This window comes from Mirounga leonina, unplaced genomic scaffold (assembly GCF_011800145.1).
Source record: "Mirounga leonina isolate KUSES-001 unplaced genomic scaffold, KU_Mleo_1.0 Mir_53, whole genome shotgun sequence".
NCBI lineage: Eukaryota > Metazoa > Chordata > Mammalia > Carnivora > Phocidae > Mirounga > Mirounga leonina.
The window spans coordinates 2,796,851-2,824,039 of record NW_023270807.1 but is presented as its reverse complement, the minus strand read 5'-3'; the positions used below and the strand labels follow the sequence as shown (position 1 = coordinate 2,824,039).

At 37.4% G+C, this 27,189-nt stretch overlaps 1 protein-coding gene across 6 annotated transcripts in view; it reads left to right on the top strand.

The window, feature by feature from the left end:
• FKBP5 (FKBP prolyl isomerase 5) overlaps positions 1-27,189 on the top strand; it is a 119,348-nt gene that overhangs the window by 53,837 nt on the left and 38,322 nt on the right. For 4 of the 6 annotated variants that reach the window (XM_034991176.1, XM_034991179.1, XM_034991175.1 and 1 more), the window contains 4 exons: positions 3,129-3,255; positions 6,918-7,062; positions 24,077-24,219; positions 25,176-25,290. In XM_034991176.1, the coding sequence (XP_034847067.1) occupies positions 3,151-3,255; positions 6,918-7,062; positions 24,077-24,219; positions 25,176-25,290 (508 nt within the window). In that variant the 5' untranslated portion in view covers positions 3,129-3,150. Of the gene's footprint in view, positions 1-3,125; positions 3,256-6,917; positions 7,063-24,076; positions 24,220-25,175; positions 25,291-27,189 lie in introns of all 6 variants that reach the window. The other 2 variants (XM_034991178.1, XM_034991180.1) reach the window with 1 other exon arrangement.

Below are 27,189 nucleotides of genomic sequence, written 5' to 3'. Positions count from 1 at the left end.
CTGAGATCAAGAGTCGGGACACTTAACCGACTGAGCTATTTTTTGATTGACAGTATTTTCATTTAAAAATGTAGCTGATCCCCAATTGATAAGCATTAAAAAGAAAGGCACTGTCTTTGGACGTGTGGTTGGTAGTCATCCTTCCTCAAAACTTAGAGTTTTTTTGTGGTATTTGTGCTTGCACACACACACGTTCGCTTAAATGGTTTGAAAGTAAGTAGCAGACATCATGACACCTCACCCCTAAATAGTTCAGGATGTGTCTCCTAAGAATGAGTATATTATTTTACATAAAACCACGATACTGTATCACATTCTAGAAAGTTAATGTTATAAAGTAATAATAATCTAATGTACAGTCTTATTTTTTAAGTCTTTATAATTATCCCAAAAATGTGCTTTTATAACACTTTCATCCCTCTAATCAAGGAGCCAGCCAAAGATCACACATCACATTTGGTGGTTGTATCTCTTTAGTCTCCTTTAAACTAGGACAGGCCCCCTATCTTTTTTGGGGTGAGGGATCTTTCATAACATTAACATTTTGAGATGTCTAGGCCAGTGGTCTTATACAATATTCCACAAATGATTTTATCTTTTCTTCTTGATTAGTTTCAGGTTAAATACTTTTGGTAGGGCTATTACACGTGTACTTCCCATTCCATCACATCAGGAAGCACCGTGATAGCAGTGTGTATTATCTTGGGTAATGCACAGCTTGGTCATGATGCAGACCACTCGTGCTAAGGGGTGTCTGTCAAATCACTTCATCGGAAAGCACTTTTCCTTTATTAAGTAATCTGTAGGTTCATGCTTTGAGACTATGTGGCTGTCCTGCTCCCTAATAACCTTCCACCTGGTTATTTTAATTTGCACATTGATTTAATTCAAGGTTTTGCTAGGGGCCTATTGATGGATGTCAGTTTATCTATGAAGCCCAGGAAATTTTTTTGTGTCAATGTATTTTTCCGGGAATATGATTCATGACTTCCCAAATATTTAAAAGATATTTTCCCCTCTGTTTTGGAGGTGCCTTCTACAAGTCCCCATGCATTAGAGAAGTCTGTCATAAGCAGTTGGTTACTAGAAGCTGGGAACCAACCCTGTTCATGTAATTTTCCTAATTATCTATCCTAGCATCACATACAGCTGGGTACTTAATTTCTGTTGTTTGTTTGAGAATGCTTTGTTCTGGCCTCTCCCTTATCTTGAGCCAAGCATTTGGATCTTTTGTGTTTGGTATAAACTGTACTAGAAAATAAAGCAAAGGGGCTTAGCTCCTGGTCTTTGGTGTTCTCTTTGAAGTTTTTGGGCACAGCAGAATTTGATTTGTGTCTTTGTTGACTGAAGTAAATTTAGGTCAATTGGAAATGAGTTAAAACACTGCAGTATATTATTATTATATATTGACTTTAGGGAGCTTTATCCATTATTATTAGCTTAATATGGAATAGCTGTAGAAGTGATTAATTCTTGACTTTCCCTGCTCAACCAGGAGAGCAGTGTGGAATTAATCATGGCAGCAGCCAGTGAGATGTGTTTTGTTTCATCTATTGATTGGCCGTTTGGTTTGGTTTGCCTTGCATGACAAAGTGTCTGTCATTTGGGTGACAGTAAGAGCTAACATTGGAATGTATACTTCTAAAAATACACATTATACCATTTAATCCAGAAGATCACTCTGTGAAAGTAGATGTTATTATTCCAGTTACACAGGTGGGGGAGAAAGGCTTAGAGAAGTTAAAGATAGCCAACATCAAACAGCTTGTAAGGAACTCCAAATTCCTTGCTTGTTTTGTTTTAGCAGTCTGAAAGGTGGAGGCATTCTAGGGGATATAAATATGAACAAAGCATGGCCCTTGCTCTCAAGGATCTTTTAAATCCAGCAAATGTGTCTTATAAATATATGATAGACAGCACACCAAGGGAAGAGCTCAGGAAGCACAGAAGAGTGCAGACAACTTCCAAGTATAGGGTCAAGATTGGTATGATGGAGGAAGAATTTGAGAGGGAAGAGTGTTTGGAGGGGAAGAAAAAGAGTGACCAAAAGCATGGAGATGGGAAAGCAGAGGGCTTGTTACGGCTGAGGAATTGCTCTGGTTTGACTAGAGCATGAGCTGCATGAAATAAAGTAAAAGAAAGGAGTGGAAGCTAGACCTGTGAAAGTAGGTTAGGATCAGGTTGTGAAGAGCCTCGAATGCCATGCCAGGGAAGAACCTCATTCTATAGATATTTTGAGCAGGAGATGAAAAATGTAGCCCTGAAGAGGACCCAATGATAAGCATGATAAATGCTTACATCTTTAAGTTATGATTTTGTGCTAATCTCTTCACATACGTTATCTCATTAATGCCTCACAGGAACTCTGTGAACAATGCACTTCTCCCTTTTACAGACTTGAAATTAAGGCTCAGCAAGATTAAGTTTGCGGGTGTGAGATACTGCTGGAGTTAAGACTCAGACTGGGGTCGTCACCTTCTAACACCTGTTCTATTTACCACTATGATATATTGCCCTTTTTTTTTTTTGAAGATTTATTTATTTTAGAGAGAGATAATGTGTGCTAGGGTGAGTGTGCACAAGTGACGGGAGGGGCAGAGGGAGAAGATCTTCAAGGAGATTCCCCTCTGAGTGCAGAGCCCAACTCGGGGCTCAATCCCAGGACCCATGAGATCACGACCTGAGCCGAAATCAAGAGTCGGAAGTTCAATGACTGAGCCACCCAGGCACCCCTGGATATTGTCATTTTTTAAATCAGATCACCTGATAAGTTCTTAATTTTCTGTCAAGAATATCACTATAGGAAAAAGACATTTTCAAAGCTCTAAAAGTACTGCTTTTCAGTGTGTAATCATGTTAAGGAATATAATCACTACCAAACCTGACTTGTACTGCCCTCTAATTTGGGACCATCGCTGGATGGGAAACTGAAGAGTTGGATGATGTTTTATGTACATGCCTCATGGTATCAATACATGCTCATGGCAAATGTTTTTGTTTTCATGTTCAGTGTTTACCCTTATTGGCCCTATGTAAATCTTAGGTCAGGGAAAGCCCATTTCTACGGCATTTTCAGATGCTTAAAGCAATGGTATTTTTCTTAGCTAAAATACGTTTCTTCTCAGCAGGTTTTCTTACTTATAAAAGACCATGACTACTGATGAAGGTGCCAAGAACAATGGAGAAAACCCAGCAGCAGCTGTGGCTGAACATGGAGAGGATATCACCTCTAAAAAAGATAGAGGAGTATTAAAGGTGAGGTTACAAGGATGAATGACATGCAAGGAAATTTGCTATCTGGAAGGATTATTTATAAAAATCTTTCTTTGTATTTTTTGGCTGGAGGTGGAGGTGGATAATGTTTATTGGGGCTTACTAAATGTTAAACACTACAGGCAAGTTCTAAGTTTCATCTTCATGACTTGAGGTTTATTTTTAATCCCAGATTATAGACGGTGAAACTGAGGCCCAACAGAGTAAATAAGTGCAGGTCTGGGGTACAGATCCAAGTTATGTGACTCTAAAAGGCTGTATCTCCCAATTCTCAGAGTGTACACATGGTTTATTATTTTAACGTAATATTTAAGTATACTAAAGCTAGCTGGTGACAATTCAATTTGAGACTTATTAGAGGAAAAAGAAAAGCTGACTTGCAACGTTCCCAAGGATTTGTTTTTACATACAGATTGTTTGTGCAGTGAAGATATTTTTTGAGGTTTCATCAGAGAATATATCTTACTTTTGAATTAGCTTTCCTCCTTAAAACACACTGTATTTTTCACTCTGTAATTAATCATTTCTACATGTGTGTTTTTGTGTCTCACAATGGTCTTGTGAGACAATCAGCACCTCTTGACCCTTCCATTTTATTTATGGAAGGTGTATATTGATATTCCATGTAAGTAAATAAACTGGAGCTGAGCAAGGTTAAATGATTTTAGTCATATTAAGTCATTATTTCTCCTACGCTGTTGTTATTCATATAAGTTTTGTGTAAATTTTTTCTTGCTGAAAGATTATCTTACACATTCTAAATATTACCACTAAGCTCCTTGTGTCAGCAGCAGCAAATGAGAATTTTTTAGTTTGTTTTGTCTAATCTTGCTTATATGAAAGCTTTTTTTCTGTTCCTGGATCTTCTGAATATACGTGTTTTACTGTTAGCTTGCCCCATGCCAAGCCAAATTTTGGAGACTTTCAACTCTAGTAAGAGGGGCTTTATGCCCTAGATTTATATCATGCTGTCTTCTTTCAGAGGGCCTTTCAACCTGTAACTATATGAATCACTTCTCCCAAACTCCAGGATGCTTCTGGAGACAGTAGGTATTTTTGCAGGCTGTCCTCAGCATCCCCCTTCTCGTTCACCTTTTCAGTGTACCCAGAGAACACAGTCCCCAACCTCCCTCCAGCCCTGCTTTGTTCCAGGGAGTAAATCTAGCTAGTAAAGTAGATTTTTAGGCTTGTAAGAAACATTTTGAGATTGTAAGCCCTTTAAATCATATCATCGATCCCTGTCTAGAGCCTTGGGTTTCACTGTGGGGCTTTTGGTTAAGATTAAGTAGGTCTACTAACTGTATGACCTAGGGCAATTTAGTTAACCTCTCTGTGATGAAATTTCCTCATTTGTAATATTGGAACACTACTACCTACCTCATACAGTTATTGGGATTATATAAAGCGTTTAGCACAGTGCCTTATCTATAGTAATCTCATATATATAAATATAAAATATTAAAAAATAAAAATATAAAATATAAAAATTTATTTTATTTTATTAAAAAACATTTTATTATGTTAGTCACATACATAGTCACATACAGTATATCATTAGTTTTTGATGTAGTGTTCCATGATTCATTGTTTGCATATTATTATTATTTTTTAAGACCAAGGCATATCTGGGAAGTCAATGACTATCTCAGGAGGGTAAAATTATATTGTGGAGCTTATATTTTTAAAATGAATCAAGACTAAATATTATCCTTAAAGTATCTCCTTAAGGTAACTCTTCACATCTTCTATTTTTCCCAATCCAGAGCCCCTAGCAACTAACATTCTACTCTCTGTTTTTGTGAGTTCAGCTTTTTTAGATTCTACATATAAGTGAGATCATACAGGATTTGTATTTCTCTGTCACTTAACATAATGCTCTCAAGGTCCTTCCATGTTGTCACAGATGGCAAAATTTTATTCTTTTTTATGGCTGAATTAACATTTCACTGTGTATATATGTACCACATTTTCTTTATCCACTCATCTATCTGTGGACACTTAGGTTGTTTGCATAGCTTAAGTGTTGTAAATAGTGCTTCACTGAACATGGTGGTACATATATCTTTTTGAACTAGTGTTTTCATTTTCCTTGGAGAAATACCCAGAAGTGGAATTGCTGGATCATATGGTAGTTCTATTTTTAATTTTTTGAGGAACCTTCACACTGTTTTCCACAGTGGCTACACCAGTTACGTTCCCACCACCAGTACATGAGTGTTCCCTTTTCCCTACAACCTTGCCAGCACTTACTATTTCTTGTCTTTTTGATCATAGCCATTCTAACAGGTGAGGTGGTATCTTGTGGGTTTGATTTGCATTTCTGAGATTGTTTTTTTTATTTCTTTTTCAGTTATTTCCTTGTTACCAGTATATAGAAACACAACTGATTTCTGTGTGTTGATTTTGTATCCTCCCACTTTACTGAACTCATTGATTAGTTCTAACAGGTTTTTGGTGGAGTCTCAGTAATGATTCTTTTCCTTGTAAGAATGTCTGGACTTTTGAACTAAGAAAGTTGTAGAATATAAGTTTATGGTGTTTATGTGCTAATATGAGGGTGGGGCTGGGAGGATACATCTTAAAGAATTTAAGAGTGAATAATTGAATTCTTTGTATAAAAATTCAGACTCTTACCCTAAAATGATGTTTCTTGGATATTAGCTACCATCCTCTGTTATCTAATAAAAATGATTAATATGGCATAGGTGATTGACAGAATAAATTATACCACCACATGCCTGGATTTGATTTTCTTTTCCCAGAACTGACCAACTGCATTAGTGGTCTGCTCTGCCAAGAACAAAATAAATATACTGGATTTTATGACAGCTAACTGTTTTTCAGCCTGGAGCTTTTTTGGCATTTGCTTTACTAGAAAACAAGTTATTCAGTATCATATCAAACTATGCAGTGATACTGTTTTTTACACATTAAATATTTGTCACATAATAAGAAGTATAATCTGTTCTACCCGAAAATTGAGCTTTTTAAATTAAACCAAACTAGTGGAATCTAGTCAAAAGGTAATGTTTTTAGCAAAGGAGGGAAGTAAATAAAATCTCACCTTTGTAACTTTGCTTTAGACTTCTTTTTGAATGGTTTTGAAAGTCCACTAATCTTTTTGGTCTAATTTAGTTTGTGTATGAACTAGCTCTGTGTTTTGAGAGATTTTAGTGTCAAAGCATGAAGCAGGATTTATTGGTTATATTATTATGTTATTTTTTTTTTTAAAGATTTTGTTTATTTATTTGACAGAGAGAGACACAGTGAGAAAGGGAACACAAGCAGGGGCAGAGGGAGAGGGAGAAGCAGGCTTCCCGCTGAGCGGGGAGCCCGATGTGGGGCTCGATCCCAGGACCCTGGGATCATGACCTGAGCCGAAGGCAGATGCTTAATGACTGAGCCACCAGGTGCCCCTTATTATGTTATTTTGAGGAAATAATTAAATACAGCATTAAAGATTGAGAGTAGTACAGGACAGTTTTCTAAGAGTGAGGGTTATTGAGAGAACTGGGAAGGAAGCCTTTAGAAAGGACGTAATTATTTGTAAATCTGCCTGGGTAATGTGAAATGGACTGTGCAACCTTTTTATTCTCTGATTAGAATAAAACCAGCTCCTTTTTCTTGATGTTTGTCTTTTCTAGATTGTCAAAAGAGTGGGGAATAGTGAGGAAACACCAATGATTGGAGACAAAGTTTTTGTCCATTACAAAGGGAAATTGTCAAATGGAACGAAGTTTGATTCCAGTCATGATAGAAATGAACCATTTGTCTTTAGTCTTGGCAAAGGTAAGAGGTGGTGTTTTTTTTTCTTTAAAGATTTTTTTTATTATTTATTTGAGAGAGAGAGAGAGAATGAGAGAGAAAGAACACATGAGAGGGGATAGGGTCAGAGAGCGAAGCAGACTCCCTGCCGAGCAGGGAGCCCGATGCGGGACTCGATCCCGGGACTCCAGGATCATGACCTGAGCTGAAGGCAGTCGCTTAACCAACTGAGCCACCCAGGCGCCCAGAGGTGGTGTTTTTGAGTTGTGTCTTGCTTGGATTTATTGCCATTTATATCGTATAGGAGCTAGTCGATCCCATATAGGAGCTAGTGGATTTTTTAGGGGGTCCGTAATGTCAAAATTGTTTTCTTAATAATACTAAGACATTGTTTATATTTTTACTGTGTTGACACTTGCATGGAAGGTGCCCAAGCTGCAGTGGTAGAGGCTGCTGGTGCCCCGGCACAAATCTAGGCGCAGCACCAAGCTCTACCAGTAATCATTTATGCTTCGCTGCCCTCACTCACTGTGTAAATAAGAAAAAGAAGGGAAGCCAGTTTCACTTAATGTCCTTGACAAAGTGTAAAAAATACTAATTTTATTAAATCCTAATCCTTGAGTTTCACATTGTTTTGCTGCTTTGTGACAGATAGGAAGCACACCTTGAGCACTTCTGCATACCCAGGTGTAGTGGTTATCTCATGGAGAAGCACTTGTGCACTTAACTTGAGTACATTTTTTGAAAAAAACACGAGTTTTATTTGAAAGGGCAAACTGTTGTTATTTAGACTTGATTATTTGGTATTTGGCAGATACTTTCTTAAAAATGAATGAAGTGAGCCTGTCACTTCAAGGAAAACAACAGACAATATTTCTTGCCATCGAGTTTTCAAATGAAAATTACAGTTTTGGGAAATGCGTATCTGCCACTGTGAGCTTGGCAGCTTTCCAAAACTTAAAAGACTTCTGATGAGATCAGTGGGTTTTAATGAATGTGATTTAAAAAATATTATCTAATGAAATGTGTTAACATTTGGAAGATCTATGTAATTCAGTGAACCAATATTTTTCCACCAATACTAGATGTTACAGAATCATGCATGACTAAAAGATCCATTCATTGCACAAGCTAGACCAGTGGATTTTAATGTAGTATGATATGAAAAGTTCATTGATATGCTTTCAGATTCCACATTGCAGCTAACCTTTATGAAACTACCACTTGTCCAGCTTTGATGTCATATCAGATAATTATATTCATAATTATCTGAAAAGGCTATTAAAGTACTCCTTCCTTTTCCAATCTATCTTTGTGGGTTTGGATTTTTTCTGCAGACTTAAGCCAGAATTGCAACAGATGAATGCAAAAGTAGGTATGAGAATCTGGTTGTCTTTTATTGTTAGACACATTTTACACTTGTAAATTTATAAAACAATACCATTCTCACTAATAAATTTTTTAAAATATAGTTTTCATAAAAATAACTTGTGTTAACATATAATGAGGTTATTACTATTTTTCAGTGAATTTGGTAAATAGTGATTTTCTTTAATTTTAATGTGGTAAATATCAATAGATAGATAAACAGAAGTTCCTTAGAGCCCTCAGTTTTTAAGATGTAAAGAGGGTCCTGAGGAAAAAAGGCTGAGAACTACTATTTTCAGGTCTTAAATGTGACTTATACTAATTTATTTTCAAATGCTTTTAAATGTCTTTAGTTAATTTAGTATTTTTTTTTTCAGTCTTATAAGGAGAATAATAGCCCATACATCAAATTGAACTTTGTGGGCCATGTGGCTTGTTGAAAATTAGTGGCTAGAGGCCCCTGGGCGGCTCAGTTGGTTAAGTGTCTGCCTTCGGCTCAGGTCATGATCCCAGGGTCCTGGGATTGAGCCCCGTGTCAGGCTCCCTGCTCAGCGGGGAGCCTGCTTCTCCCTCTCCCTCTGCCTGCCACTCCCCCTGCTTGTGTTCTCTCTCTCTCTCTGTCAAATAAATAATAAAAATACTTCAAAAAAAAAGAAAGTGGCTAAATTACCAATGTTTTTTTATTCATATCTGCTACAGCTATAACAGACTTCTAGTTCGCTCCCAGATTGAGTGTGAGAGAAAAGGAGTAATCCTCCATCCACCATCATGGCTCAGTGTTGACGATAATCCCTTTCTTTTTCTGAGATGAATTGTTAACTAAGCATGGATCTGGGAAAGGAAACAGCAGATGAGGAACTATGGAGTTAAACTCTTTCTGCCTCTCTTCTCCTCTCCCTTCCTGGCACTCATAGGCATAGGTCATGGTGACGTCTGCTTCCTGTCCAACTATGCTCTCTCCATGCTCTGGAGCTGGCTACACCACTGCTCCCTTCTCCTTTGGGTCTTTAGTGAGTTAGTGGTCACGTGAGATTAATCTTGTCTTTCAGTATGATACCAATCAAAATCAAATACAGATTCTCTCTCTTGATAAAGCAGATAATGTTGACAGTTAAATTAGAATTTGTCTTTTTGTTGATTTAGGGATGTGAACCTTCAGTGCCACCAGCATGGCTGTGGCATCAGTATTTAATTGAGATGATCTCAGAGTAAATGGCCTCATCAGACGTCTTAGACATCACTGTTCCCACTGCCCCGCCCCAGATTCTTACTGTACCCTTTGAATTTCTTTCTTGAAGAAGTTGATGGATTTAAGATAACATACCTTCTCTCAGCAGCTATCTTTGCAAGTAGTCTTAAGACTTGCTAAGAATAAAGAAATTGCTGGGAACTTAATGCTACCATCTTCTCTACCCACATATTCTTAATAAACTACCCTCTGATGAATGAGTCTTTTATGTTTCCTAGAATTTTGAGCCAAGATAAAATAGGTGACTTCCGGTTGACTTGCTACCTATGACACACCTATCTAGAGAGTGTGGTCTCATGGGGAGAGGAGCATCCACCTGGGTGTTAGGAAGCCACGGGTTCCTGTTTTCACTCTTTCCTGTGTCATTTTAACATGAGTAAGCCACCTAACCTTCCCTGCTCATCTATGGAAAGCTTTATTTTTTTTTTTTGCTCATTTTTTTTTTATTAACATATAATGTATTATTGGTTTCAGGGGTACAGGTCTATGATACATCAGTCTTATACAATTCACAGCACTCACCATAGCACATACCCTCCCCAATGTCCATCACCCAGCCACCCTATCCCTCCTACCCCCCTCCACTCCAGCAACCCTCTGTTTCCTGAGATTAAGAGTCTCTTATTGTCTCCCTCTCTGGTTTCGCCTTGTCTCATTTTTCCCTCCCTTCTCCTATGATCCTCTGTCTTGTTTCTCAAATTCCTCGTATCAGTGAGATCATATGATAGTTGTCTTTCTCTGATTGACTTATTTCGCTTAGCATAATGCCCTCTAGTTCCATCCACGTCGTTGCAAATGGCAAGATTTTGTTTTGGGGGGGGTTTGATGGCTGCATAATATTCCATTGTGTGTGTGTGTGTGTGTGTGTGTACCACATCTTCTTTATCATTCATTGTTGATGGACATGTACACTCTTCCCATAGTTTGGCTATTGTAGACATTGCTGCTATAAACATTGGGGTGCAGGTACCCCTTCCGATCATTACATTTGGATCTTTGGGGTTAATACCCAGTAGTGCAATTGCAGGGTCGTAGGGTAGCTCTATTTTCAACTTTTTGAGGAACCTCCATACTGTTTTTCAGAGTAGCTACACCAGCTTGCATTCCCACCAACAGTGTAGGAGGGTTCCTATGGAAAAGCTTTAAGAGTAATCCTGGCTATGATTCCATTCTTGTACCTTCTGTAAAGAGTACAGGAACAAAAACTGTGTAAAAGACTAAAAACCAAAACAATGACAGAACCTTTAGAGGCCCCCTTAAGATGATAATTAGAAATATGAGAATAGAGCAATATATTTGCGGTAAAAGTTCTGTAGCATAATGTGCTCAGGTGACTGTAAAGCAAGAAACATTGGTTAGGCAGTTTACAGCATAAAGCCTATATGTTATAGCAGTAGCTACTTCATCAAACTGAAGAAAAATAATATAAATGGACTGTAGCATATTGTATATTGAGCTCTCTTGATCCTTTAAAATTCACCTCTCCCAAGGGAATAAATAGAAATGTTTCAGTGGGGGGGCGCCTGGGTGGCTCAGTCATTAAGCGTCTGCCTTCGGCTCAGGTCATGATCCCAGGGTCCTGGGGTCGAGCCCCGCATCAGGGTCTCTGCTCAGCAGGAAACCTGCTTTTCCCTCTCCCACTCCCCCTGCTTGTGTTCCCCCTCTCTCTCTCTGTCAAATAAGTAAGTAAGTAAGTAAGTAAATAAATAAATAAATAAATAAAATGTTTCAGTGGAAAGTCACACTAATTTGGGGATTCTATTGTGACTTCAGTATTTAAAATAGAATTATGAGTGCTTATCTGTAAAAAATTGCCATAAAAATATACATACCATATATATGTACATATATACATCCACATGCATTTGAGCTTTACATACAGGTTGTGTATATGTGTCTGTTGCTCTTTCTGTGCCATCTGTTAAACTCTGTGCCTTACTTCCCTCATTGGTAAAGTCACAATAATGATAATATATACTGTTGTATATTGAAGAATAAATAAGATATTGCACACCATTGCTTAGCACGTAGTAAGCACTCACGTGTTTATTACTGTTGTTACAGTGTTAGGATTATTGGCTTTCTAGTGGAATGGCAAAAACTGTACTATAGCAGTTTGGGTGTTAATGCTATTTACTACGTATGCCTGCATACAAACTCTTTGAAATAATGCTTAACCATCTTTTTTAGCCCCAGAAAGTCTGGAAAGACAAAACTGAATCAATCTAAGACAACCAATTATTACTATTTCAGAATATGTTACACAAATTAGAATGAAGAGATGGTGGTTTCCCTCATTGGGTTTTCTTAACTAAATCTTACATGTTCTGAATTCCTAGAACTGTGTTCATAACTCATTTTAAAAGAAGTTGAAATAAGGACTCAGGATTTTCCAATATACTTCCATGGTAGAAGTTCTGGTTTTTCCCCCCTCCCTCCCTCCAACAAATATATTATCAGTAAAATTGGGAAGGGATAGATTTGGGGGATGAAAGAATTATTTCTTTTAGTTCTTCAAAGTAAATCCAAGCACGCTAAGGCTCTGCCCCTCCCCCACCTGCCCTTATCAAGGTCTGGTGATTTCTTAGAGAGGGCTGCTTCACTGAAGTTGTTTTTGGTGTTCTTGGTATGTGACAGACATGGCTGGGAATTATGAAGGTAAAACTCCTGTTATATTCTTCCCCTAGATTTGAGAAGAGAAACAAAGAAACCGATCATTTTGGATTCTTCATATACCTATACTTCCCTCTTACTATTGAGATTAAACTATAATGAAGTAATATCAGCAGTCTGCCTGTAACATTAATATAATCTTCTTTCCTGCATGATGACCCATGATCACTAGTAAAACCAATTGTTAATTTAGTTATTAGCATATTAGAGTAAGGGGGAGAAAATATATATTAAAGACTAATAGCTAATACTTTTTAAGTGCTTGCAATGCCAGGCTAAGGGCCTTATGTGCATTATCTCATTTAATCCTCACACCAATCCTATTATTATTTTTTAGATTCTTTGTACAGTCTATTTAGGATCGGTTAGGTGACAATCAATCATATTAATGTTTGTTCTAAGAGTTTTTGAGTTTTTTTTAATTGAGGTCGTATTTGCCTTTATAAAATTTACCTTTTTAAGAAAGGTACAACTTGATGAATTTTGGTAATAGTTGTATAACTGCCACCGCAATCAAAATATAGATCAGTTTCCTCACCCTGAAAAGTTTTCTCATGTCCTTTTGCAGTCTCTGTCCTTCCCAGACTCTGGGCCCCATGCAGTCACCAATCTGGTTTATGTTACTATACTTCTGCCTTTTCTAGAATTTGATATAAATGGAATCATGTCATTTTTGGTACTTCACCTGTTTCACTTATCATAATGATTTTGAGATTCATGAATGTTGAATTGCTAAGTAGTATTCCACAGTATGGAAATTTGTTCACCCATTCAGAAATTGGACACTGGAGGGATGCCTGCCTGTGGGTTAAGCATCTGCCTTTAGCTCAGGTCATGATCCTAGGGTCCTGGGATGGAGCCCCGCATTGGGCTCCTTGCTCAGCAGGGAGCCTGCTTCTCCCTCTGCCTGCCACTCTCCCTCCTTGTGCACTTTCTCTCTCTCTCTCTGACAAATAAATAAAATCTTTAAAAAAAAAAGAAATTGGACATTGGAGTTTGGGGCTATTATGAACAATGTTTTTATGAACATTCACATTCATGTCTTTGTGAGGGTATATGTTTTCATGTATTTTGGGTAAATGCCCAAGAGTGGACTTACTGGTCATATAGTAAGTATATGTTTATAAGATGTTGCCATACCATTTTGCATTTGCACCAGCACTGCATGGGAGTTTAAGTTTTTCGTATCCTTGCCAGCTCTTAGTGTAGTCAATCTTTTTAACTGTAGCCATTCTAATGGGCGTGAAATGGTATCTCATTTTGGTCATCATTTGCATTTCACTAGTGAGATTGAGGGTATCTTTTCCTGTGCTTAGTGGGCATTTGTATATTTTGTGAAGTATCTGTTGTTTTTGACAGTTTACAAAAATCAGTTGCCTGTCTTTTTATTGAGTTGTGTTCAACACAACAAGCACTTTATCAGATTATTGCAAGTATGTTCTCACAGTGTTTGGCTTGCCTTTATAGGAACAAAAGTTTTTAATTTTGATGAAATCCACTTTGCTAATTTTTTTTTATGGTTTAGGTGCCTACCATAATTAGCCACTTTTGTTTTCATTTGGTTCTGTTTTTTGTTTGTTTGTTTGTTTGTTTGTTTACGTATGAGGAGACCATGGTCAGGGAGATGAAGCAATTAACCCAAAGTTATACAGTAAAGTGGTAGGGCCACGATTCAAACTCAAGCAATCTCTTTCAAGTTATATTAGATCTTAAGGTTTAAAACTACCTCAAACAAGGTACAAAAACAAAGTAGGTCCTGGTCCAGCAGAATTTCCTGAGTGCCTGCCGTACACCAGACACTTTTCTCACAGGAATGATGGAGTTAATGAGATTTATCAAAAGCAAAATTTTTGCTATTACATGCTTGATATTATGGGCTGAATTCCTATTTTGAAAGGTGTTGTTTTTTTTTTAATTGAAATGTGGTTTTTTTCATGCAGTTTAAGCCTTGACATTTTACAACTAGTAAAGTACTACTAGTAATGGGTACCTGTGCAACCAACTTCCTGTTCCTGTGGCTTGTGTGTGGTTTAGCCATGTGCTCCTTTTAAATTTCTATTGATACTCTTGCTCCTGCTTAAATACGTTCTTAAGATCTGTTTTGTTGTTGTGCTTGTTTACGTGCAGTTTAGAAGCATTCAGGATTTGGAAGGAAGGCTTTTAGGCCAAAATATTTAATTTTCCTAACCCTCTCCAAAAGTGTGAGCCAGAAAGATAGCAAACTTTGAGAAAGTACTTTTTTTGGCTTTACCTGGTACTTTCCAATAGAGGAGGAGGAATGCTTTTGATTTCCATTGCTCAGTAAATATTAGGGAGAAGCTGATTTAGGCAGGGTAAGAATAAACTGGGGGAAGCTAATAAATTTCTAACTTCATTTAAATTAGAATTATAGCATGGACTCTGTTCCTTTATTGAGTAAATTAATACAGTGTTATAGTTCTTTGGGAAATAGAAAATAATCAAGACATGACTCCTGCCTTCAGGTATCTAACAGCTTAACCTGGCAGAGTTGATATTGATGAGTCTATCCCAGGACAGATTATGCTACCATATCCATTTTCTCTCTCTATTTTTAAAAATATAAAGCCATGAGAATGGGGAGATATCATCCTGGGATCAGTTTTCTTAGTAATGAGAGAAATGGCAAAAATGAATATAACAGAAGACATATGAACACTTTAAAAGAATCTTAAAATGTAAATTAATTCAATTCATAATTGGATACTTTTGGTAGGAAGTGGAGATGATTATCAGAGCCCTTTTATAAGACATTTTAAAATAAGACTAAAACAATTCATAAGAGGAAAAAATATACAGGAAAGACTAAGTTGCTTTAGTATGAAAAAAGGAAAACATTCTCAATATTATAATGATATGGCATTTTCTTTTTTTAATAGAAAATATTAGCAAAATATACATAGAGTTAAAATAGTGAGCAGACATTGCTACTAACTCCTGGAAATCCTTCAATGAAGGTAAAGCAGGAGTGAATCAGATGCGTTTTTAATTATCTGAAACTTATTAGTGACTAGCCTTATACTTAAGTGTTTTGAAAGGAAACCTTTCAAATTAGTGACTAGTCTTATACTTAAGTGTTTTGAAAGGAAAGCCTTATGCTTTTATGTTTTGAAAGGAAACCCTTTTACAATGAACACATTTTATCTTTCTTGTCCTCCTTTTCTATTCCCATATGAAGAAGTGTTTTTCTGTATAATACTGTACATCTTTCATCCTATAGTATTTTAAGTATGCTCATATTTCAAATGCATACATACATTTAAAACTTATATGGACCAATCAATAGAGAAAGGACAGTCTTTTAAATAAATGATGTTGGGAAAGCTTGATATTCAAATGCAAAAGAGAAAAGTTGTACCCTTTACACCATATACACAAATTAACTAAAAAATGGATCAAAGACCTAAATACAAGACCTAAAATTACATTTTTTTAGAAGAAAACTTAGAGGAAAAGCTTCATGAAATTGTATTTGGCAGTGATTTTTTGGATGTGACACCAAAAGCAACAGGCAACAAAAAAATACATAAATTGGACATCAAAATTAAAAACTGCTTCAAAGGATCTAATAACAGAGTGAAGAAGCAACTTAAGGGATAGAAGACTGTCACATATCTGACAAGGGGTTAATATCCAGAATACATAATGAACTCCTATAATTCAACAACAGTGAAAAACCCCAAATAAACGGGTATAAAAAGGGCAATGAACTTAGACATTTCTCCAAAGATATATAAATGACCTACTAACATATGAAAAGATGCTTAACATCACCAATCATTAGGGAAATGTAAGTAAAAACTGCAGTGAGGGCACCTGGGTGGCTCAGTCAGTTAAGTGTCTGCCTTCAGCTCAGGTCATGATCCCAGGGTCCTGGGATTGAGCCCCGCATTGGGCTTCCTGCTCAGTGGGGAGCCTGCTTCTCCCTCTGCCTCTGCTCCTCCCCCTGCTTGTACTCTTTCTATCTCACAAATAAATAATAAAATCTTAGAAAAAAAAGAGAGATACTTCCATTCTCATGTTTATAGCAGCATTATTCATTATAGCCAAAAGATGGAAGCAACCCAAGTGTTTATGTTTAGATGATGGATAATTTGTCTCTCTCTCTCTCTCTCTCTCTCTCTCTCTCGCACTCACAGAGGAATATTATTCAGCCTTAAAAAGGAGGGAACTCTGACACATATGACAACACTGATGAAACTTGAGGACACAGGGTTTTCATCAGCCTGGGTGGCTTAGTCGGTTAAGTGGCTGCCTTCGGCTCAGGTCATGATTCCAGGGTTCTGGGATCGAGCCCCGCATTGGGCTGCTCAGCAGGGCCTGCCTCTCCCTCTCCCTCTGCCGCTCCCCTTGCTTGTGCTCTCTCTCTCTCTCTGTGTGTCAAATAAATAAATAAAATCTTTAAATAAAAAAAGAAAGAAAGAAACTTGAGGACACCAAGTGAAAAAAGCCAGTCATGAAAAAACAAATACTATATGGGGAGTCTGGCTGGCTCAGTTGGTAGAACATGTGACTCTTGATCTCAGGGTTGTAAATTCAAGTCCCACGTTGGGTGTAGAGATTGCTTAAAAATAATATCTGGGGGGAAAAAGACAATACTATATGATTCCACTTACATCTAGATGAATCTGGACTAATCAAATTCACAGAAATAGAATAAAAGTCTTGCAGGGGCTTGGGGCAGGAGGAAATGGGAAGTTGTTTAATGGGTAGAGTTTTAGCATTGCAAGATGAAAAAGTTGTAGAGACTGGTTGTACAACAATGTGAATATACTTAACAGTACTGATCTGCACACTTAAAAATGGTTGTGATGGTAAATTTTGTATGTATTTTACCACAATTTTAAAAATGTTTTAAATCAATAAAGTTAGAATGTTCTAACATTTTTTTGTGTTTTAATGTGGATGAAAGTATTCCATGATTAAATTAAAATGTTATATTTTAAAATGTGTTATATGATTTTTAAATTTTTTATTTTATAAATCTATTTGAATTCCAATATAAACATACAGTGTTACATTAGTGTCAAGTGTACAATATAGTGATTCAACAATTCTATACATTCAGTGCTCATCATGATAAGTGTACTCTTAGTCCCCTTCACCTATTTTACCCATACCCCCACCCACCTTCCTTCTGGTAACCACCAGTTTGTTCTCTATATTCAAGAGTCTGGTTTTGATGTTTTGGTTTTTTTTTTTTTATTGTCTGTTTTCTTTGTTCATTTGTTTTATTAAATTCCACATATGAGTGAAGTCATACGGTATTTATCTTTGACTGACTTCTTTCTTTTTTTAGAGAGGGGGAGAGAGGGGGATGGGGCAGGGAGAGGAGAGAATCTTTTTTTTTTTTTTTAAAGATTTTATTTATTCATTTGACAGAGAGACACAGTGAGAGAGGGAACACAAGCAGGGGGAGCCCCAACGGGAGAGGGAGAAGCAGGCTCCCCGCGGAGCAGGGAACTCAATGCGGGGCTCGATCCCAGGACCCTGGGATCATGACCTGAGCCGCAGGCAGATGCTTAACGACTGAGCCACCCAGGCGCCCCAAGAGGAGAGAATCTTTTATTTTATTTTTTTTTAAAGGTTTTATTTATTTATTTGAGAGAGAGAGAGAATGAGAGACAGAGAGCACGAGAGGGAGGAAGGTCAGAGGGAGAAGCAGACTCCCCGCCGAGCAGGGAGCCCGATGCGGGACTCGATCCCGGGACTAAGAGGAGAGAATCTTAAGCAGGCTCCACACCCAGTGCAGAGCCCAACACGGGGCTTGATCCCACAACCCTGAGATCATGACCTGAGCCAAAATCGAGTCGGACACTTAACCGACTGAGCCACCCTGGTGCCCTGCTGACGGACTTATTTCGCTTAGCATTATACCGTCTAGATCCATCCATATTGTCTCAAATGGCAAGATTTCATTCTTTTTTGTAACTGAGTAATATTCCATTGTGTGTATGTGTATATATCTATCTTTATCTACATCTTTATCCATTCATCTATCAATGGACACTTGGGTTGCTTCCATTAAAATGTGTTAATATGATTTTTTAATAGACTTTAGAGCACTTTTAAGTTCACAATAAAATTGAGCAGAAGGTACAGAGTTCCCATATACGCCCCATACTCACACATGCATAGCGTCCCCTCCCCTCTTAACATACCCCACCAGAGTGCTACACTTGTTAAAATTGATGAACCTACATTGAACCTATGAAGTTTTATGTTTTTTTTTAAGATGTTATTTATTTTTTTGACAGAGCACAAGCACAGGCAGGGGGAGTGGCAGGCAGAGGGAGAAGGAGAAGCAGGCTCCCCACTGAGCAGGGAGCCTGATGGAGGAATCGATCCCAGGACCCTGGGATCATGACCCGAACCAAAGGCAGACGCTTAACCATCTGAGCCACCCAGGCGCCCAAAATTTTGTATTTTAAAATGTATTCTTTGATTATACTTTGCAGAAGGAAGAAAAAAGTACAGTTCATTGCTTTTATACTGGGCTTTTTGTATACTTTTAAACTTCCAATTGCCTACAGTTAGGTATATATAGAAAGCATTTGAACTTAGGGATAGCTACATTATACATTTGTTTAAATATATTTTTTTTACTTCAGATATTGTTACAAATGAAATAGGACTCCTAAAATTCATAAATTGTGTTTGAGCTAATAAAATTGAAGTCCAGATCAAGTGTAAGAACAAATTCTATATTCTTGGTGTATCATACCTATAGTTATGATCCTAAAGATTAAGAATCTTAAAATGTTTATGCTTTGACCCCATAATTTCTGCTTCTGGGAATTGAACCTAAGAAAGTATGGTAGAAGCTTGCTTAATCAACTCCAGACTAATTATGCTCTCCATTCTGTTTGCAAATATATTGAGTGATACTCCTGTTTTCCTATTCTGTGGTGTGGTCCTACACTCTGCTTCAGCCAGTTTGCCTCCAGCTACAGACCACTGGGAACATAGCTGTCATTGAACAAGTTGGGTCTATTACTCGTTGTAGGGAGGGAACATGCATATGGGAAATTGTGGGGTATTTCAGTAGGAGTGTTCAAAAGGATTTATTATAGGATTTGGGCTTATATAAGGAAGAGGGTCTTTGCTCTGGATGGGATTTTGTTAGGATGTGGGCTGATTCTTTGGATATCTTAATCTTATCTAGGAGGCAGGCTGAATAGACAGAAACTGAAGCTACACCTGCTGGACAAGCAGCAGTCACCCCTGTCAGCCAGGAGAGGGGGATGTTTGGTGTTTTGTAGGTTGCACAATGACCTTATTTTTTGTCCAGACAAAATTTTGAAGTGTTTTTGTTTTGTCTCACTTTTTCATGGTCTCAGAGTGACCTTGTCTGATGTTGATGTTTTGTGAGATTGTTTATGTCCAACAGGAGAAGTGTGGCCTAGCTTCCCCTAGGCCCGCTTCAGACATCATTAAGGCCTAACTGTCGTGTCAAGCAGTTTCCAGATGTTAGGGGCAGCTTTTTTCTTCCTCTTAGTAAGAATCAGTTGAAACCTGTTTATATCCATTGTGCTTTTTGTAATTATAGAATTTAATTAGATCGTATATAAAACACCTATATTAGTGTAGAAAGAAAGAGGGATTATTTCAATGAAAACTTGAACATTTTTGGAAAGACTAAGGTGAAATGCTAAAAACGTTTTTTGAATTGCTATTGAATTAGGGGTGGGTAAAAGGCAAAAACAAGTAGGCCATTCAGAACACATTTTTACCAGAAGGGTTCTTTGTACTGATTGCTTTACAAGTATCTTCTGGTTCTCAGAAGTTAAAGAAACCCACATTGTAAATTGAAGTGATACATCATAAGTATGATGTATACAATAAAGATAATGTGGAACTCTTTATCACCAGAGCCACAGTCACAGACAAGGAGTTGGCCTTGTAACAAAGATTAGTGCATTAATATACTTTGATATGTTTTAAGGTAAAAAAAAGTTTGAGGTATGTATATGTTCTTTTTTTGATTCCTCACTCGAAGCAACATTTTAAATTAACCTATCAACTATAGTTCTGATTGTCAGGTAACAGGCTTTTACTATGCAAAAAAAAAACAAAAAAAAACTACATGAATGAAGATTTAGGTGCAAAATTGTTCATTAAAACTTTATAATAGTAAAAAAAAGAAGAAAGTGTTTATTAATGGAAGTGATGAAATTATAATCAAAGGTGAAATAGTATATAGTTATTAAAAGTAATTTTTCAGATAGTCTTAACAAGAAAACATGCTCATATAGTATGAAATGTAAAGAGCAAATCACAAAACCAAATAAACTATGACCAGAATTTTAAGAATGAATATGTAAAAATTTTAAGTGCAAACAAAGTGTACATATATAATTTGGAAGGAAATGAACCAGGAAATTGACAGTTTACCCCAGATGCTGGGATTTCAGAGGTTTTAAATTTTGTTCTCTATGCTCTTCTATACTTTCCAGGTGTTCTGTGATGAGTATATATTATTATTATTGTTTGTTTGTTTTGTATGTTTTTTTAATCAGGGGGAAGTATTTTTTTTTCCTTTTAAAAAAGTTTTTAAATTCCACTTAGTTAATATACAGTGTAATATTAGTTTCAGGTGTACAATTTAGTGATTCAACACTCCCATACAACACCTGGTACTCATCACAACAATGGGAAATACTTTTTTTTTTAGATTTTATTTATTTATTATTTGAGAGAGAGAGAGAGATTGAGAGAACGAGTGGGAAGAGGGGCAGAGGGAGAAACAGACTCCCTGTGGAGCAGGGAACCCGACTCAGGACTCAATCCCAGGACCCTGGGATCATGACCTGAGCCGAAGGCAGATGCTTAACCAATTGAGCCACCCAGGCGCCCAAGGGGAAATACTTTTCTTAAGAAGAGTCCCTGGATTGGCAATTTTAGAAATAAATACCTGTGTTAATACCAGTGTGGCTCTTTGCTCAGTGTGTTTCATTCAGTAATGGAAGCTCAATGTCAGAAAAGCTTTATGTTCCCAAACGAGAAAAAAAGCAAAGGCACGGGCATGATTTTTTTTTTAGGTTCAGGCTCCTATGGATTTAATTGACAGGCTAATGTTTCTGACTTCTAAAGCCTAGTGTAGTAGACCTTATCTCTGAATTAAGCTTTTGTTGATTGCTCTAATCCCCACCCAAAAGCAAAAGCTCCTTGTTTATACTCTGTTAGTGTTTACCATGCTTTGCTTAAAACAAAAACTGTGCATGTATCTTTCTCTTCCTACATTGCATGGTCTTTGGAAGGAAGAAGAGAATGACCACCTTTGTATTAATAGCTTTACCTTTGTTCCTCAGTAATTGGCTAAATGTCTTGAACACCTGTACAGTAGTAACCCCCACAATATGAAGATTTCCTGAAGGAGTATGTCTTAAAGTATCAGAGTCGATAGTAAAAAAAAAAATATGTTCTCGAGGGCCCCCTCTAAAACCTAGCAGTCTAAGTGACAGGAAAGCCAGCCTATCAACAGCAGACTTTACATTTCGCCTGATGATTCTGGACTGTTTTCACAGTAGAACCATGTGTGAACATATAAATTGTTATAGCCATTTTGGAAGCATTTGGGCAATATGTTATAGCATTTGGGCAGTATGTCTATCAAAATTGAAAATGCACATCACCTTTGCATTTCTAGGAATTTACCCTCCAAATATATTTGCACAAAGTAGACAGTCATATATGGACAAATATCCTTATTTAGAACACTGTTGTTTCTCAATAGGAGAGTGACTAGAATATTATGCTGCCATTTAGAATGAGGTAGGTCTCTTTGTATTTATGATGATGATGTCTGTCCTTTTATTATTATTTTTATAAGTAGGCTCTACATCCAACATGGGGCTTGAACTCACAACCCCGAGATCAAGAATCGCATGCTCTACTGACTGAGCCAGCCAGGCACCCCGATAATGATTGCTGTTCTTTATTAAGCCAGGCACCATGCTATGCATTTGACATATTTTATCTGATAATTCTTATAACAACTATATGGCAGGCACTATTATTATCTATATTTTGCAGATGAGAAACTGAGGCACAGCGGTTAAATAATTTGTGCATCACTTGTAAGGGGCAGACCTGGTATTTGAATCCATATAGTTTGAGGTTAAAACAGGTTGCACTTTTAACCTCTAAAATGCATATCCTCTATTCTAGTGATGGAGAAAGATCAAGATATATATTATTTTGGGGGGCGGGGCAGAGAGAGAATCCCAAGCAGGCTCCATGCCCAGTGTGGAGCCCAACTCAGAGCTCCATTTCACGTCTCTGAGATCATGACCTGAGCTGAAACCAAGAGTTGACCACCCAACTGACTGAGCCACACCGGTGCCCCAAGATATATATTAAATGAAAAGCCGAATTGAATGTAAAATATGCGGTCATTTGTGTCTTAAATTTTTTTAAAAGTGACAGCACACACTGGAAGGATATAAAAGGAACAACAGTGGCTTCTTAAAAGGAGGGAATGGATACCCTTTCACTTCATATGTTTCTCTCTTGTGTGTGCTTAAATAATAGGCATATATAACTTACAAATTTTTAACTAAAATAAGTATCTGACCTTTTGAAAAATTGTAATACTTAATGAAGACATGCTATAGTTATAAGTCACGAATGCTTAATCCATCTCTACTTACCTACTTCAGTATAGAGTTCCCCTTATTCTAATTTCCTATCACCCTCTCTCAGTTCAGGATAATAGCTTCTTTTAAAACTCACTTCCACTGAGATTCATTGTTTACCTGAATTCGCTGTCAGTCCTTAAGTTTTTGATTGACATTGTACCTCATTTTTGTATTTTATCCCTTTAGATCACCTACATTTTTTATTGTTTCCCAAAGGATTTGAGACTGCTTACTGTAATATATAAGTACAATTATATTGGCTAGGGGCGCCTGGGTGGCTCAGTCAGTTAAACATCTGCCTTCAGCTCAGGTCATGATATCAGGGGCCTGGGATGGAGCCTACTTCTCCCTCTCCCCCTGCCTTCCGCTCTCTCTGCCTGTGCTCTTTCTCTCTCTCTCTCTCTCTTTGTCAAATAAAACAGAAAAAAAAAAGCCCAATTATATAGGCTAATATAGTTCTACAGTTGAGGTGTAAAGTCAACTTTTAGTTTCCTGGAAGTAGGAAAAAAGTTTAGAGTTCAGTAATTCTTGTGATTTGACAAAAGAACACATAATCATTTTGTTTAAAAAAGCAAAACAAAACTTTTTTTTCCTTTTTCTAAATTTTGAGAAGACATCTTTCATGGACCCTTTTATGCAGTTCATACTTCTTCAGTTGTTTGTTGTTTTTGTCTACCCAACTAAATTATAAGCTTCCTTAGGACAAATTCCATTTTACTCCACACTATTTTTGTTCTATCTATACCTAGAAAAATGCCCTATTTTCATAGTTGAAATTATAAATTAAGCAACAACTGCAACCCAGCTACATTTCAAAGATTATATTACTGCCGCTTTTCAAAGATTCAATCTTTGAGCAATTTAGAAATTGATACTACTTTCATCCTTCTCAGCAGGGAATCTACTCTGATCACCCTCAAAAATCACAATTTATTTCTTAGTGGGTGGCTTTTACCAGGTTCTTTTGTAGCCACTACTTATTGAGTGTGTAATGTAAAAAGAATAGGAAATTTGTTTGAACTGGTGTTTTATGAGTTAAATATTTTTAAATATGGCCTATAGGTTTCAACTACATTTTTCTTTCTTTTAGGCCAAGTCATCAAGGCATGGGACATTGGGGTGGCTACCATGAAGAAAGGAGAGATCTGCCATTTACTCTGCAAACCAGAATATGCATATGGCTCAGCAGGCAGTCTCCCCAAAATTCCCTCAAATGCAACTCTCTTTTTTGAAGTAAGTCTGTGTGTGATGTTGCCTTGTTAGCATATGTTCTACTATAGTGCTGGCTCTGAAGCAACAAACGGGCAGAGGAACAAGGAACTAGGCTTGCTATTGAGAATCAGATCCAACTTATTTATTTTGGAGCTTGGCTTCTTGAATTGTTTCCCACAAACCCAAGGGGTGTGTGCCAGTGCTTTCTTAGAAACGTGTTTCTGGCACAGAAAGGTCATATCCAAATAAACAAAAGACACCAGGCTTAAGAAATAAAGATTCTGGTCAGTGGGGTGAGTATAACATACTCAAAATTGACCAGAAGACAGGTTGGAAACGTGGGAGGTAAGCATTGAAATGTACTTAAACCAAATTGTAAGATATTTTCATATTAAACAGGCTTACTATTTGTCACAGATCTCACTTCTGAATCATTAGAAGCAGTAGGTGGTGATAATGTTATTCATCCTGTGTTGAATTACATATATTTGTCCAAATCTGATTAAAAAAAAAAATTAAGGGAGGAAATGCCTGAAACATCATAACTAGGTAAAAAACACCTTTACTTGGTCTTAGGCCTGATTCATAAGATTTATTTTTACATTTAAAAAGGGAATTCCATGAATCTGGGGTGGAAAGGTGGTGGCCTTTAGAGTCAGACAAAACAGTTCTGGGCCAGCACCTTGTAGCTCTGGCTTTGTGCCCACAAGGCAGCTTTCCTAGTATTTCCTGTCTGTCTTTGCGCTGCAACCCCACAGGATGCAGTCCTAGACGTTATCGTTACGTGAAGGCTCTTTCCAGCTATTGAAAGTGCAGTCTTCCTTTTTTCCTACTTTCCCAATAACTGAGATGCATTAGATAAATATAAAAGAGTTTTATTTTGTAGAATGAAAGGAAAATTGGTTGCCCTTGTCTTTAAGTATATTAAGTTGGCTCTGTTTGGTCTTTTCTCAGCCAAATCCTTTTTTCCTTTCTAGATTGAGCTCCTTGATTTCAAAGGAGAGGATTTATTTGAAGATGGAGGCATTATCCGAAGAATCAAACAGAAAGGAGAAGGATATTCAAACCCAAACGAAGGAGCAACAGTTGAAAGTAAGTATTGCTGTGACAGCAATACTTAGTCCTTAAAAATTGGGTTCTATTTATGGGGATAAAATGGAGATTTCTTTCTAAAAATCTGTTTATAGTAATAAACAATTGCATATAGCCCAAGAATAGTTTTGGGTTTTTTTTAAATTTTTTTTTTTTTAAGATTTTATTTATTTGACAGAGAGAGACACAACGAGAGAGGGAACACAAGCAGGGGGAGTGGAAGAGGGAGAAGCAGGCTCCTCGCTGAGCAGGGAGCCCGATGCAGGGCTCGATCCCAGGACCCCGGGATCATGACCTGAGCCGAAGGCAGACGCTTAACGACTGAGCCACCCAGGCGCCCCCAAGCCCAAGAATAGTTTTAAATTCAACATTTATTTCATAGTGACTTTATTTGGTAAATATTCATCCAGCATGTCCATGCCAGGTACTGTGCCAGCTTCTGTAGACCCAGAAAGTGAATAAAAGGTAATCCCATCCATCAAGTCCAAGTCTATGGACTCCTTCGTGTGCCAGCAACTGTATTAGCTGCCTTACATATTTATTCATTTATTTCTCACAATAACCTTACAAGATAAGATTTATTATCCCCAGGTGAGAAAAGTGAGTTCAGGGAAGTTACATAAATTGCCCAAGGTTACAGGGTTAACTAAACAGAGCAGTTAGATTGCAGTGCACTTCAGAGCTATCAAACCCATTTCACTGGCTTTCCTCAAGAAGAAAAAGTTCATTTTAGTTAGATCAAAATTGGATAATAGTGAACTGAGGGTTGCTGGAGTGGGGGGTGGGGTGGGAAGGAGGGGGTGACTGGGTAATAGACACTCGGGAGGGTATGTGCTCTGGTAAGCGCTGTGAATTGTGCAAGACTGTTGAATCTCAGATCTGTACCTCTGAAACAAATAATGCAATATATGTTAAGAGAAAAAAAAAAAGAAGGTAACAGGAGGGGAAGAATGAAGGGGGGGAAATCGGAGGGGTAGACGAACCATGAGAGATGATGGACTCTGAAAAACAAACTGAGGGTTCTAGAGGGGAGGGGGGTGGGAGGATGGGTTAGCCTGGTGATGGGTATTGAGGAGGGCACATTCTGCATGGAGCACTGGGTGTTACGCACAAACAATGAATCATGGAACACTACATCTAAAACTAATGATGTAATGTATGGGGATTAACATAGGAATTAAAAAAAAATTTTTAAAAATTAGGTAATAGTGTTCATTTTATTCTAGGAGATCTGGCTTCAAGTTCTGCTTTGCCATTTATTGGGTGACTTAAAGCTATTCCATTTTTTCATTTGCTAAGTTGGGAGTAAGGATACTACTGAGGACTGAGATACCTGATCACTCCTCCTCCCTCCCAGAGCACGTTCTGTATACCATCATGTACCCTATTTGTCATCATGTACCCTATACTATAATCAGTGTTTGCCCCTTCCCCCAGTATACAACTTGAGGACCAGAATCTTTCTTCATCTTTTTGTTTCCAGCATCACCTACAGTGCCTTACACACATTTGGTGTTTGGTAGATGCTCTCTGCATGGATAGATGTTTGAAAGATGCCACTCACTGAGCTGAAGTACTTTAAAAAAGAGAGTTGTGAGAAAAACATGGAAAAGTACTTCCACTAAGAAAACAATCAAAGCACCAAACAAGGATGGCAATATGAATTCTGATAAAAGGCCTATTTAAAGTGAAGAGCTCATTTGGAACTGTAAACTAAAATGGTTGATTTTCTTATCTTTACTTTTGTATATACTATTTGAGACCCGTGTTTCGTTTCTGTGAGTCTGGCAAATTAGTTCAAATTGAGTTATTCATTTAGTTGGATACAATTATAAGTAGTATTACTGTACTATTGCAGTTGAAGTGTTTAGGTAGCTATCATTCGTGGTTAAGTTTTGG